General features: G+C 41.5%; 1 protein-coding gene across 1 annotated transcript; it reads left to right on the top strand.

Annotated features, from left to right (window-relative positions):
- The first annotated feature begins 623 nt into the window (after positions 1-623).
- On the top strand, positions 624-12,404 carry LOC117486581 (B-cell receptor CD22-like). The gene is made up of 11 exons (XM_034135094.1): positions 624-655; positions 733-812; positions 8,721-9,077; positions 9,197-9,394; positions 9,530-9,886; positions 10,096-10,329; positions 11,018-11,278; positions 11,462-11,543; positions 11,631-11,679; positions 11,920-12,014; positions 12,112-12,404. Exons 2-10 carry the CDS (start codon positions 743-745, stop codon positions 12,001-12,003), a joined length of 1,692 nt encoding a protein of 563 aa, XP_033990985.1. The 5' UTR covers positions 624-655; positions 733-742; the 3' UTR covers positions 12,004-12,014; positions 12,112-12,404.
- Positions 12,405-15,116: the final 2,712 nt, after the last annotated feature.

The following is a 15,116-nucleotide window of genomic DNA, read 5'->3' as shown; positions in this document are numbered from 1 at the left end:
GTCAAATCCCGCCGCAGATGGGAATACATTGCAATCAGTTGAAAGCTAATTGCGTCCCTTTATGAAGCTGAAGGAGCCTAGGAGCGTCCCAACTGCACGCCTCGGGACCCTGACCAAGCGTCGCTCCTGGACGTTTATGGAGTGAGAGTGTGTTGCACTGACAGGCATGTGAGTTTCTCCCGTCTCAGTGTTCTGCATTTCTTAGAAGCAACCGGACCGCAGAGAGAACAGAGAAGAAACAAACCAAGATAAATTATATGGCATTTTCCATTATCTCTTATAATGAATACGCAGCTCTTCATGCTGTTCAGTAAAACTGCCTCGTGGTTTCACAGGTTAATAATGCCTTCCTGTTCCTTCACTACACCTTCAGGCTGTGTGACTTCCTCCGTGCTCATAGAGATGAACTGTTATTCTCTTCTTCATTTGAATTGTCTTTTCTGGTGTCAGTGGTATATCGGCAGCCAAACAAGTTAAAGCCATAGTTTATTTTTTCTGACAACAAAACATAACTGTGTGATGGGTGTTACTGGGGTTTTGCTCATCATGCATATTAATCCGCCAAAGAGGAAGTAAATCTAGTCTTTTAATATCCGTCTTCTGCTCATTGACGACAGAGGAAAGGCATCTCTAAACACATCGTTCCTCCTTCACTGTAAGTAGAAACAGTTTATTGATGTAATGATTCTGTATACCTCCTGTGAACATTATTTAATTTGACATGTTTTATAGTCTCACAGAGATGAGAGGAGCAGCTATGAGTCTAACTGCAGCAGCGAGTGGATTAGTTGTCTTCCTGCTCTCTGTGTCAGGTACTGTACATCTACACTTACATTCATCACATGAAAAGAGGGGATTCTGGGGAAATGTGGGACTTGTAAAACCAGGTCACATGTGGGCAGGGCCGTCCCTCCCTACAGGCCGATCATGCAAACTGCCTGGGGCCTCACCTCGCGGAGGGGGCCTCATCTTGCGGGGGGAGCCTCAACTGAGCCGCAAATACGGCGCAAGTGTGGAATCGCCGCTGCAAGGCTCCACTAGCACCCCCCCGTCGACGCTCGCGAAACAGAGGGCCTCATCATATAACTTTGCGTGGGGCCTCCAGTTGGCCAGGGACAGCCCTGCATGTGGGAATAAGTTGGATGGATTTGTATAAAAGGCAAACCTAGCAGAAACATTTTAAATGTATTTGTGTGTAGAATTGTAGAAACACAAAGACGTTACTAGTATTTTTGATGGATTTTCTGAAGATCTTGTCCTGCGTTGCCACTGTCCTTTGCTCGAAGAATTTGCATAAAATATCAGTTTGCTTCTCACTTGTCAACACACTCTCACTCCCTGAACGTCCAGGAGCGACGCTTGGTCAGGGTCCCGTGGCGTCCAGTTGTGACGCGCCGAGGCTCCTTCAGCTTCATAAACGGACGCAAAGAGCTTTCAACTGATTGCAATGTATTCCCATCGGCGGCGGGATTTGACGCTCAGGGAAGCACCGCATCGGTCCATGTCGGCGGCATTTAAAGGCAATGTGAGCGTCCATTCCCATTGGATAACGGAGGATTTTACACCCGGAAGTAAGTGTTCTCTTTACTGTCGATTGATTTGACAGTGATATCTGCACTACTCATCAACTCAAAAACACCAGATTATCCTTGTTAATTACACAACATTGATTGGTTTAAATTGTGTGCAATGCTTTTGTATTTTTTCCCTTCGATTCGGAGAAACAAATATTTTTTCGGAGTTTAGGATGGCAGAAGACACTACACTACCCAGAATCCTCAGCTATCGTTTGGGACTACACCATGTGCTTTGCTTCACAAACCCCGTGATTAGTCCTCAAGCTCTGTGATTGGATGTTGGAGTGGCAGTGCGCGAAGTTTACACGGAGCGTCAAACAGCATTTTGAAATGGAATGAAACCTATCGATGGCACACTAACCAAAACAGGAATCTAACGTGTCCTACCTCCCCCCCCCCCCCCTTAGGTCACAGGCTCCTCCAACAGTGCAACACAATAAAACAGATACACAGAAAAAATAGTGCAAGTAAATACAAAAAGAAAAATAGTAAAATAGTAAAAAGTTAAATAGTGCAATAAGAGTCTATATACAAGTGATTGAATATGATATATTAGATAAATAATTTCTAAGTAGCAGCCAGATGAATGTTATGGATGTTGTTTCTAAGTTCAGGTGTTTAATAGTCTTCTGGCCTGTGGGATGAAGCTGTCCCTGAGTCTGGTGGTTTTAGTCCGGATGCTGCGGTACCGCCTGCCAGACGGCAGCAGACAGAACAGTTTGTGGGGTGATGGGGGTCTTTTATAACCCTGAGGGCTTTCTTTAAGGTTAACCTGGTATTTTTACTCCACTACATTTATTTTAGTTACTTTGCAGATTCTGATTAATGATGTGAAATATAAACAACACTTAAATCAGACTTTAGTTACACCTGAGTAAAATTCAGTGAAGGTGATTGTCAAGTGCCAACAATCAGGCGAGATATTTGGTAGTGGGTGCTTGAGAAGACAAAAAATGTATCTGCAGATCCCTATAAAGCATATTCATTACTCGTTATTCTCTAATCGTTCATCAAAAACTGTATATAATGGCTATTTTGCACATCCCTTTCAAGATTTCAAGATTTTCAAAGGTTTATTGACATATCATATACACAACTATGGTGTAGTTATGCAATGAATGAAAAACTTGGGTCACAGGTTCCTCAACAGTGCATTACAAGACATCTATCAAGTGCTTCAACATAGTTAACATTGCAGGAAAGTTGATTGTCAAGTCCCAAAACAAACCATGCAATATATTAAACGTTAAGTACTTTGTCAGGCTTAATATTTATCAGATACCCCCAAAGCTTTTTGCTTACATGTATTTAAAAGAAGACCTTAACCTAAAGTATTATTTAATGTTTAAATAAAGCCTAATTAGTTTGTCTGTTTTGCACATCCTCCTATCAGGCACTAAACTGTTTTATTCTAGATATCATTTACAGCAGGGGTGGGGAACCTTTTTCCTCTCAAGGGCCATTTACATTTTTCAACATCCTCCGAGGGCCGTACAAATTATTGACCTCTGCTTAAAAATACTAAAATCACAGCCCATTCATTTGGCCTTTCTTTCATGCTGTGCAAAGAAAAAGCAACCTCTTAATCCAGATATCTCACCATGACTCGCGCATGCATGCACGAGCACGGTGTGGCATGACCCCCAAAACAGAAAGATATGGACACAAGATGTGTGCGAATGTATTTAGTTTCCTATCCATGTGGACATGATTTAAGTGGGGGGGGGGACCTAACCTCCTCTAGGGGGGTCCGGGGGGCATGCTCCCCGGGAAGATTTTTTTTTAAATGTTGAAGTTAAAAGCATCAATCTGGTGCACTTTGAGAGCAACATTAGGAGATCTATGGATACATCTCTCAACACCCATTTGAAACAGAACTGGAAGCAGATTTTCTTTATGGATATTTTACAAATCACTCCCCTTTTTAAACTGTATTTTTGTTTATTAATAACAACTTTCTTTTACTGTCATATAGTATTTTATACCTGTTTACTTTATTCTCTTATTTTTTTATAACTATAATGATCATATAAAGATGTGCCTTTACCTCACTGGTTGGAGAAAAAGCTTCTTATATTCGTTAGCATAGCTAGCTAACCAGATGCTAATAACAACAAAGTTATTAAAAAAAAAAATTAAATTGCTATTTTTGTCATTTCACAGTACAGGTACTATGTAACGAAATTGTTCCTCTGCATTTGAGCCATCCTAGTGTTAGGAGTAGTGGGCTGCCATTATGTCCGGCGCCCGGGGAAGACTGTATGATCAGTATGACAGATGAACAGATCGCCACTGGGCTTTCAACTAAAGACACAGACACGTAAAGACACAGACACGTAAACTCCTTATGGGTACTGCAATTTGTGAAGTCCCGCCCGGAGTGGCGTTCTGGTGCTCTCCTGCAGAACTGCACCCCTGTCAGACGGGACATATACCACGTGATGACACGTTAGACTCGTGTTGTGTTCAAGGACCCTGACCTAACCCAGGAAAAACAGGCACTCGCTTGTTTAATTTTTTTACGGTCTAGATTTCTTAAAAAAGGAGAGGTGTCATGCTTTTCTGGTTATTACCCGTCCCCTTGTGTGTTATGAAGGTTTTTATGCATGTAAACGGTGTGCAGAGTGAAAACCCTCAAAGTACACCCTGTAGCGAGTAAAACTCTAACACAGAAAATACCTCCCCAAAACGCCTCGTTGGAGATACGTCATTGTCCATTTGATTCTTCCGGGTACGGCATGATGTCATGCCGTACCCGGAACGAAATGGACCAATCCGTGGAGCCGTTACGTTACGTCCGCGGAGCCGTTACGTTAAGCCCCCGCTGATTGGTCCAAATTGACCAATCCACGGACTTCCTCACACACAGGCAGCTCTGCTGAATTCTCCTCCCTGGCTGCAGGCTGATAACACAGACAGTTGGGATCCCGGCAAAATTCTCTCTGCAGACCCATTCTCTCTGCAGACCCATTCTCACAGCGTTTATCAACCTTTTTCTTACTCAATATCAAGCCACACTTATTGTTTGTACTTCGACTGTGAGTTTGTGTCTGCTCAGGATGAGTTTGGCTGTGTTTCGCTATGTATCCTAAACAAGGAAACAACACCTCCACGGAGCTCAGCGCGATTCACAATGTCCCGACCAATCAGAGCACACTGTGCTCACAGGGAGGGTGGGGGCTGGAGCTATTGGAGCTACAACGAGCCGTTAAAGGCAGAGAGTGAAATTCAGTGAATACACGTAGTTTACAGAGATGCTGTTTGAGAAACCAATGTGAGTTTGGAATAATGCACAATATAAATCTATTTTAGTAGACCTCAACAATGGAATTATGATCAGTGGAAATGGCCATGACACCTCTCCTTTAACATTTTTTATTTTTTGCGTGTGTTTATAAATTACCTCGAGGGCCGTACCAAATGGTCTCGCGGGCCGTATACGGCCCGGGGGCCGGAGGTTCCCCACCCCTGATTTACAGTATCTTCTTGATATTTTCTATTCTATATTTCTATCATTGACCTACTTTCCTCCTATTTTGTATGTACTCTTAATATTTAAATGTTTTCATCAAATATAACACATTCAAAAGTGCTTTACAAAAATGAAAGACATTAAGAAAAAGGCTTTTTAAACAGTCATTAAAAAGCAACACAATCTACCTGCATTGCAATTACTCTAAACGTGTAATAACGTGCTTTAACCAGTAGGAGGTGCGGGTTAAAAAGCTGTCAAGTTTACAGTGTTAACAAAATAAAATATACTGCTGTTTCCGGTTTAGTTTACGACAGATATATTTTGTTATTGTTTTATATTTGTAACACAAAAGCGATGTAAAAAACCCACAGCAACACAGAAAAGATGGTCTTAACATGACCCAGCGGTCTAGTAGTTAATAAAAAACAATAATATCAAAACAAAATATTACTGCTAACTTTATTGTGAAATTAAAACAGAACGGTAAAATAATAGTTTCCGGTCTATTCTGAGGCCCGATCTCTGTAGATAAATAAAGAACTACGACAGATGTGTAATGTTTAATGCAGCCAAACCATTTATTGCAATGCATTCATGTGATGACTTTCAAAGAGTAAAGCAAGCACTGCTGAATAAAGTATGATTTGATCTTTTACGAAACGTTTTTTTTCATATGGAATGCAGTTGGAGGTCAACCAATCACAGAGCTTGAGGACTAATCACGGGGTTTGTCAAACAAAGCACATGGTGTAGTCCTAAACGATAGCTGAGGATTCTGGGTAGTGTAGTGTCTTCTGCCATCCTAAACTCCAAAAAAATATTTGTTTTCTCCGAATCGAAGGGGAAAAATACAAAAGCATTGCACACAATTTAAACCAATCACTGTTGTGTAATTAACAAGGATAATCTGGTGTTTTTGAGTTGATGAGTAGTGCAGATATCACTGTAAAATCAATCGACAGTAAAGAGAATACTTACTTCCGGGTGTAAAATCTTCCGTTATCAAATGGGCTCACATTGCCTTTAATTGCCGCCGACATGGACCGATGCGGTGTTTCCCTGAGCGTCAAATACCGCCACCGATGGGAATACATTGCAATCAGTTGAAAGCTCTTTGCGTCCATTTATGAAGCTGAAGGAGACTCTGCGCGTCACAACTGCACCAAATCTGGATCAGTTTTTATCAGATCCGTTGCAGCCCCTTTTTTAGAGATTTGGGTATGGAGGAAAATAGAGAGGGTTGTGTTTTCTGACACTTGGTGAGTTCCCTGGAACACTGGGGACACATATTCATATATAAAAGACGTACAAAAGTGCATTTTGCATGATAGGTCCCCTTTAAAGAATCTCCAGCTCCGTTTTTATTAAAGGTCCCATGTCATGGCCATTTCTACTGATCATAATTCCATTGTTGAGGTCTACTAAAATACATTTATATTGTGCAATTTTCCAAACTCACATTGGTTTCTCATACAGCATCTCTGTATAGTATGTGTATTCACTCTCTGTCCTAAACGGCTTGTTGGAGCTCCTGCCCCCCCCCCCTCCCTGTGAGCCCAGTGGCCGTCTGCGAGACAGCGAGACTCAGCCCCAAACACACACACTCACCCGCAGCCTGGCTGGGAGTTTGTGTGTGTGCCCAGGCTGAGTTCCGCGGTGTCTCGCTGTCTCGCCGACCCCACACCAGTGAGCCAGCTCACACTGTCCCGCTCCTCGCAGCAGCGAGCCTCGCAACGTCCCGCCGAGTGTGTGTGTGAGGAAGTCCGCGGAGTGGTCCAAACGTAACTGCTCCGCGGACCTTACGTTACGTCACTATACCCGAAATACGTCACTATACCCAAGAAGTAAACAATGGAAAAAGAGAAATCTCCAACGAGGCGTTCTGGGGCAGCAAAGACAGGTATTTTCTGTGTTACCCCTAGATTCCACCGGGTCCGTCTGCGTCGCGTCACGGCTGCGCCGCGGTTTTGGTCCAGCCTCCTCCGGCGTCATACCCTACCAGGCGCGTTTCAGAAGCATTTCAGAAGCGGAGAGTCTTGCCTGCCGGCTCGTAGTTTTTGTTGATTTGGGCATATTTCCTGGACAGGCTACTTTGTACAGACAAAGTTAATAATAACTGTAATATTCCAGTTATAAACGACATGAATCAAAGATGTGTTGCTGTATTTTAGTGGTAAAAAAATGCATTCATCATCATAATTATTCTATATATATAATTTACACAGTGCCTGTAAACCGGAGGAGAACGTTGGCATTTCTCCTCCTACTTGAAAGACTACGGAGGGATAGGGTCTGCAAAATTTGTTTATTTTGGGAATGGGCCGGATGCTCTGACCGGTCCACTTCCTGCCCGGCGCCTCTGCAACGCCTCGCGTCGCGTCGAAAAATAGACTTGAATCCTATTTTGAGCGGAGCCCAGCGCCGAGACGCTTCTGGGACGCTTCCGGGACGCTTCCGAGCCGCAACGCGGCGCGTCTGGTGGAATAGCACCCATTGACTAGAGTGGCCGCGATCTTTGCGAACGCCGCGGCCGTAACGACCCGTCCACACAGCGGCGTGCGTTGAAGCTTGCCGGCGGGCGTGTCTGAAACTCGACCAACAACCAATCACATGAATCTCCCGCCCCTGACACACAAGCAGCGGTTTGATTGGCTAGAGCTTGTACTGGCATATGATTCGATTGGCTGACGCTTCTGCCGAGGCTTCAAAAGTTGAACATTGCTCAACTTTTGCAGCAAAGCTCCACTTCGCTTCCCACAATGCAGTTCGGCGAAAAGTGACGTCACCCCATTCAAAGTGAATGGTGAAGCTTTCAACGCACGCCGCTGTGTGGACGGGCCGTAACGCGACGCAGACGGACCCGGTGGAATCTAGGGGTCAGAGTTTGTGACTCTGCAGACCGTTTACATGCATAAAGAGCTACATCACACACAAGGGGACGGGTAATAACCAGAAAAGCATGACATGTGCCCTTTAAGTTTAAGTGATTTAGAGAGATTTTCTTATTCTAAGTCATAACATATTGACTCAACTCTTATCGATCATACATCTGCACCACACCCTTCTAGTTTCTTCTCTCCTCTCTGACCTCAGTGTTATATTCCCACGCTCTGAGTCACAGCAGTCTTCTTCTTTTACTTATCTGTATATCAGACAGAAGCTGCTCACACCTCAGTGCTCTGCATTTATTTGTATTGTTCAACTTAACTCAGCAGCAACCTGACCACAGAGCGAACAGAGAGGAAACTGGACCAGAAAAGCACAGACATGTATCATGAATAGTATTCTTAATCTTTGAATGTTCTTGCAGGCATGTTGACACCTTGTGTTGGGACTTCTGTTCTACCTGGTTTAGTTCAGAAACAACAAAGTCATACATTAGTATTTGCAGCAGTTATAAACTGCCTTAAAATGAATTAACAGGTGACGTACATAGAAACTCAACTATGATAAATACATGATATGATTCTTAGTTTCAGTTCAGCTCATAGATTCATGTTCATGAACATTTTTATAATAATGTCTGCTGATAATTTGATCTTGAAGCTTGTTCTGGTTACATTCACCCCATAAACAAATTGTTAGTTTGATGCACTGAGTCTTATTAACTAATTGTTAACTTAAGTCATTAACTTTGATTCTAGTTTCTGATGTGCTCTGTGTTACAGCGGTTCAGGGTCTTGATGACTGGGGAGTGACTTACTCTTCTGCTAAGATCTGTGCAGTGAAAGGATCAACAGTGGAGATAAGATGCACCTACAAATACCCATCCACATGGAGAGGTCGTGTAAACACAGTTATGAAAACATTCTGGTCCACTAAACAGAAAGATGGTGAACTTGTAGATCTGTTCACAGCCTCAGAGTATTCAGGTCGTGTAGAGGATCTCTGTGAAAACAACGTCTGCACTCTGAGAATCAAAAACCTGACAGAGAGCGACTCAGCTGAGTACTGGTTCAGATTTGAAACAAACCAACCAGATGGAAAATATGATGGTTCAACTGGCGTCACTTTGTCCGTCACAAGTAACAATTTTCAATGATATGTTAATTATGTATTAATGTCTTGGATATAATAATAATAATATGCATGTGTTTTGACAGTTTTTGTCTTAAATACAATTCCTGTTCCTTCACAAATCCAGATCTCCAGGTCACATCAGAATCATACAGGCTGCATTGTCAGAACAGTTGTCCTCCATCTTATAATCCTCCCTACATCTGGTACAAGAACGGACAAAGAATTCAGAGAGAAACATCTTATTATACAAATATAACGAACATTGCAGACAGTTATTCCTGTGCTTTAAAGGGACATGAGGACTTTCCCTCTCCTCCAGTGTGTGAGTTGACTCCAAAGACTTCTAATAACACATACACATCTAGTGGTGTTTTATATTGAACTCTATTGGTCATTTTTTACTCCTGTTCAAATTACTGCTGAAAGATAGAAACAAATATATGTTTTTATTTTTCAGGTGTCAGAGGTCAAACCTGTAACAGAGTGACTTACACTGAGAGAAGCATCTGCGCCCCCAAAGGATCATCAGTGGACATGTCCTGCACGTACAGCAGCTTTGAAGACGATGTTAAATCTAAATTCTGGTTCAGTCCTGAGCGTAGTCATCAGGGACAGAATCCCTCTCCACCTGAGGACCTTAGTGAAGACCCCCAGTATGCAGGTCGTGTTCAGATCTTTGAAACAGAGAGAGGACGCTCCACTCTGAGGATCTCTGACCTGAGAGACTCAGATCCAGCTCAGTATCTCTTCAAATTCAAAACACCAAGCTTTGAATGGAAGAGTGATTTACCTGGTACAACTCTGACTGTCACAGGTACTGATCAACACACACTGATGAAAATACAAAGTACACCTAAAAATACTGGAAAAGTTGATGTTTGACTAATGACTATTGGATGAAGAGTTACTTACTATTGCTCTTTATTTCCAAATAGCAATACACAGTAGTGTTAATGTGTATGTATATCTATATATATATATAAAAAAAAGACCTTTTGCTATACTATTGTTTCTTGTTCTAAGGTCCAGCTCTCCAGGTGCAGGTGATCAGAGCAAAGGTCTACAACTATTCTACTGAGGCAGAGCTGAAGTGTCACAGCAGCTGCCGTCCAGCTGGTTCTCTGAACTACGTCTGGTTCAAGAACGGAGAGAAAATCACGAGGGCGATGAAATCTTCTTATGAAGGCTTGTTTCATCACAGAGACAACATCTATTGTGCTTTTGAAGGACATGAAGACTTCCCCTCTCCTCCAGTGTGTGAGTTTACTCATAAATACACACTGACATTACAAAACAATGACAAATTCAGACATGCTGGAGTCACCAGGGTCTTCTGAAGTGCATTACATCAATTACATTTTCATACAAGCGACTAACAATAAGGGCAGACAACCATAAAGATACAAACAACAAGTATCCTCCAAGCGCATTAGCTTGCAATAAGCCAAACATGTTAAGTGTTACAATTGTTTACAAAATATGTCCAAGTAACTGTTCAAAGTGTTTTCAAAATTGGCCAGTGCTCTCAACAAATAAAATATGAAGATTCAAAAAGTACTCTGTGTTTTATGATGTTTGCTGTCCACAGCTGACTTTAAATCGGCCGGACTTCTATCTGCGGATTGATATGACTGCACATAGTCCCTTGATCCTCCTTAACAACAATGTTATCCTTAGCAACGTTCTGTTAGCGAGTATTGACAACCTCCGAAATGTCCAAATTCACCAATCAGAATCAAGTATTCAACTAAGTCTTGTAATAAAAAGAAAAAAGGTGTGGGGTCATTGATGTAAGAAAGATAAATAAAGGCTGCTAGTTTCCAGGAATCTAACACAAGGATCTACATCACAATATGTAAATAATAAAGAAAAAACATCAATCAATCATGTGTGATAACATGTTTTAATATTTGAAATCATTTCTATTTCCATATCCTTCCTCCAGATGCTCCAAAGCTCCCCTCTGTGTCAGTGAGTCCCTCTGCTGAGATAGAGGAGGGCAGTTCAGTGACTCTGACCTGTAGCAGTGATGCTAACCCAGCAGCTAACTACACCTGGTACAAGGAGGATGAAGACTCTCCAAAAGCTTCAGGACAGATCTTCACCATCACTGACTTCAGAGCTGAACACAGTGGGAGTTATTCCTGTGGAGCCCAGAACAAGTTAGGACGTAGTAACTCCACCTTAACTCTGAGTGTTGGAACAGGTAAGTTCTCCACATTCACCAGACCTGATTCACTTTGTAATATGAAGCAACCCAAGCATATTCAAAATGTCAGTGTTCATGGAGGAACCTCCATGGTGTCAGAGGGGGATCACACTGACAATGTGATTTATCAATCTACTAATCTAGCAGTTAGAAGTATCACATATGTATTCATGTTTCTAGGGAGTTCAACAATGATAGTGAATATCATCAGGACGAGGGTCTTGATCCTGATTCCTGTGTTTCTCCTGAGTCTCTGGACGAGGTACAACAATATCAATTCATCAGTTCAAACATCTTTTAGTTTACTGTTATGAAATACAATCTGTATTTGTTGTTGCCTTTAATCCAGGAAGAAGAAAGCTCTGCGCTCCACCACTGAAGCACCTGAAGAGATAGAGGTGAGAGAGAGCAGACCTATTGACAACATGTCCCCTTTGTCAAAGCTATTCTGTGGCTCATAAATGCAATGTGAAGAGAACTTGTGATTAAACACTACTTCCTGAGTTGAAACTAGTAATGAATTTAGAAAAGAAATAATTGGCATCAACTTTAAAATATGAAAAATGTTTTATAAAATATTAAAGGATATGCAGGTTTCATGAACGAGGGTCTAATTTAGTCTTGTCTCTCTTCATCAGTTGGACTCTATTCCTGATTATGAGAACGACTCACACACTGCAGCACAGACAGAGGACACAGAGGAGCAGGGAGACCTGGTGTGAAGTCCAGTCAGGTTAGAGCCTCCTGCATCTGATCAAACAGGCCCACTCCACATTTAGAGTCACAGTTCCAGCTGTAACTTTACACAAAGTTTCTGTGATTTTCTTCAGATGCTCACCTGATGGAAACAAAGAAGAAGGACGTTGAAATGTCCCTGTGGAGAGCGAGGCTGTGCAGGATGTGTGCAAAGTGGATATTCACCTTCGACTCTTAAAGTTTTTATTGTCAGTGTTCAGCAGCAGCAGCTTGTAGCTTTAGAAGAACGAGCTGCTGGCAGCTTGAAGTGAACCATGTCGAGGTGTCAAACATGATTCATCGTTAACACCAGCCGATGGTCAGGTGCTATATTACTGCTTCAACTATGTGTACATGCTTATTTGTTATATGCAGAGTTGTTGATATTACAAAAGTCTCGTCAAATTGTTTTTTTTAACTCTACGTAATAAATAACTTTTAAAAATCCTCGTCAGTGTCTTGGTTATTAACTGTCCTGGCTGACAGAGCCAATTAAGTCTATTTAAAACAGAGAGAGCCTAAAAACATCACATTTCACTCAATGTACAGTTTAGGTTTTCACACCATGAAACATAAGCTCACCAGAAGAAGACCTGAGATGTTACTGTGCAAGATTCAAATCAGAATAAATCAACAGCCAACTCTACAACGAGCGAAGGACCATCGGACGAGTGTTTGGAAAATATCACCTTCAAAAGTCTCTAGATTTCAGATTTTCTGTTTCACTTTTCATTAATTTGCGGTATATAATGTTTAATTATTAGCTAGCAATAAAAAGAAAAAATCTAATAAATGTTGCATTTGTATATCTGTGTGGTGATGTGTCACTATAGGAAGGAAAGGAGCCACTCGAGCCTCTCTACTTTAAAGAGTCCTCTCCTGCTGATATTCAGGTGTATATCAGTATGTAGTGTCTCTACTTTAAAGAGTCCTCTCCTGCTGATGTTCAGGTGTATATCAGTATGTAGTGTCTCTACTTTAAAGAGTCCTCTCCTGCTGATGTTCAGGTGTATATCAGTATGTAGTGTCTCTACTTTAAAGAGTCCTCTCCTGCTGATGTTCAGGTGTATATCAGTATGTAGTGTCTCTACTTTAAAGAGTCCTCTCCTGCTGATGTTTAGGTGTATATCAGTATGTTGTGTCTCTACTTTAAAGAGTCCTCTCCTGCTGATGTTCAGGTGTATATCAGTATGTAGTGTCTCTACTTTTAAAGAGTCCTCTCCTGCTGATGTTCATGTGTATATCAGTATGTAATGTCTCTACTTTAAAGAGTCCTCTCCTGCTGATGTTCAGGTGTATATCAGTATGTAGTGTCTCTACTTTAAAGAGTCCTCTCCTGCTGATGTTCATGTGTATATCAGTATGTAATGTCTCTACTTTAAAGAGTCCTCTCCTGCTGATGTTCAGGTGTATATCAGTATGTAGTGTCTCTACTTTAAAGAGTCCTCTCCTGCTGATGTTCAGGTGTATATCAGTATGTAGTGTCTCTACTTTAAAGAGTCCTCTCCTGCTGATGTTCAGGTGTATATCAGTATGTAGTGTCTCTACTTTAAAGAGTCCTCTCCTGCTGATGTTCAGGTGTATATCAGTATGTAGTGTCTCTACTTTAAAGAGTCCTCTCCTGCTGATGTTCAGGTGTATATCAGTATGTAGTGTCTCTACTTTAAAGAGTCCTCTCCTGCTGATGTTCAGGTGTATATCAGTATGTAGTGTCTCTACTTTAAAGAGTCCTCTCCTGCTGATGTTCAGGTGTATATCAGTATGTAGTGTCTCTACTTTAAAGAGTCCTCTCCTGCTGATGTTCAGGTGTATATCAGTATGTAGTGTCTCTACTTTAAAGAGTCCTCTCCTGCTGATGTTCAGGTGTATATCAGTATGTAGTGTCTCTACTTTAAAGAGTCCTCTCCTGCTGATGTTCAGTTGTATATCAGTATGTAGTGTCTCTACTTTAAAGAGTCCTCTCCTGCTGATGTTCATGTGTATATCAGTATGTAGTGTCTCTACTTTAAAGAGTCCTCTCCTGCTGATGTTCATGTGTATATCAGTATGTAGTGTCTCTACTTTAAAGAGTCCTCTCCTGCTGATGTTCAGGTGTATATCAGTATGTAGTGTCTCTACTTTAAAGAGTCCTCTCCTGCTGATGTTCATGTGTATATCAGTATGTAGTGTCTCTACTTTAAAGAGTCCTCTCCTGCTGATGTTCAGGTGTATATCAGTATGTAGTGTCTCTACTTTAAAGAGTCCTCTCCTGCTGATGTTCAGGTGTATATCAGTATGTAGTGTCTCTACTTTAAAGAGTCCTCTCCTGCTGATGTTCAGGTGTATATCAGTGTGTAATGTCTCTACTTTAAAGAGTCCTCTCCTGCTGATGTTCATGTGTATATCAGTATGTAGTGTCTCTACTTTAAAGAGTCCTCTCCTGCTGATGTTCAGGTGTATATCAGTATGTAGTGTCTCTACTTTAAAGAGTCCTCTCCTGCTGATGTTCAGGTGTATATCAGTGTGTAGTGTCTCTACTTTAAAGAGTCCTCTCCTGCTGATGTTCAGGTGTATATCAGTATGTAGTGTCTCTACTTTAAAGAGTCCTCTCCTGCTGATGTTCATGTGTATATCAGTATGTAGTGTCTCTACTTTAAAGAGTCCTCTCCTGCTGATGTTCAGGTGTATATCAGTGTGTAGTGTCTCTACTTTAAAGAGTCCTCTCCTGCTGATGTTCATGTGTATATCAGTATGTAGTGTCTCTACTTTAAAGAGTCCTCTCCTGCTGATGTTCAGGTGTATATCAGTATAATCACATTCTCACATTTGTTTTTGTGTTTCAGAGAAACTCTTTGAGGAAAAGTTCAGCAAAGCGGAAATGAATGCACGTTTCTGTGGTGGAATTATTTTGGGAGTTTTTGCTCTTGCTGGAGTTCTAGCTCTGCTTGCAGCTATAAAGTTGATCAGAAAGCGCTGTAAAAAAGGTAAGTTCTACAAGAGACTGATCAACCTTTCCATATAGTGCACATATCAACAAAACAGTCACCCTCTCGTGACAAAAAAACATCTTAGTTTTCACAAGAAAAATTGTTTTTGCTCATCATCATGTGTACCATCATTT

Source organism: Trematomus bernacchii, unplaced genomic scaffold, assembly GCF_902827165.1.
Source record: "Trematomus bernacchii unplaced genomic scaffold, fTreBer1.1, whole genome shotgun sequence".
NCBI classification, from domain to species: domain Eukaryota; kingdom Metazoa; phylum Chordata; class Actinopteri; order Perciformes; family Nototheniidae; genus Trematomus; species Trematomus bernacchii.
The sequence above is the reverse complement of the archived record's forward strand: the minus strand, read 5'-3'. Positions and strand labels throughout refer to the sequence as shown.

What these genes read in the sequence shown, in the direction of transcription:
- LOC117486581 (XM_034135094.1), top strand. Translation starts at nt 743, where the DNA reads ATGAGAGGAGCAGCTATGAGTCTAACTGCAGCAGCGAGTGGATTAGTT. An exon ending in CTTCCCCTCTCCTCCAGTGT is followed by an intron (nt 10,330 to 11,017) that starts GTGAGTTTACTC and finishes TCCTTCCTCCAG; the next exon opens with ATGCTCCAAAGCTCCCCTCT. An exon ending in AAGCACCTGAAGAGATAGAG is followed by an intron (nt 11,680 to 11,919) that starts GTGAGAGAGAGC and finishes TCTCTTCATCAG; the next exon opens with TTGGACTCTATTCCTGATTA.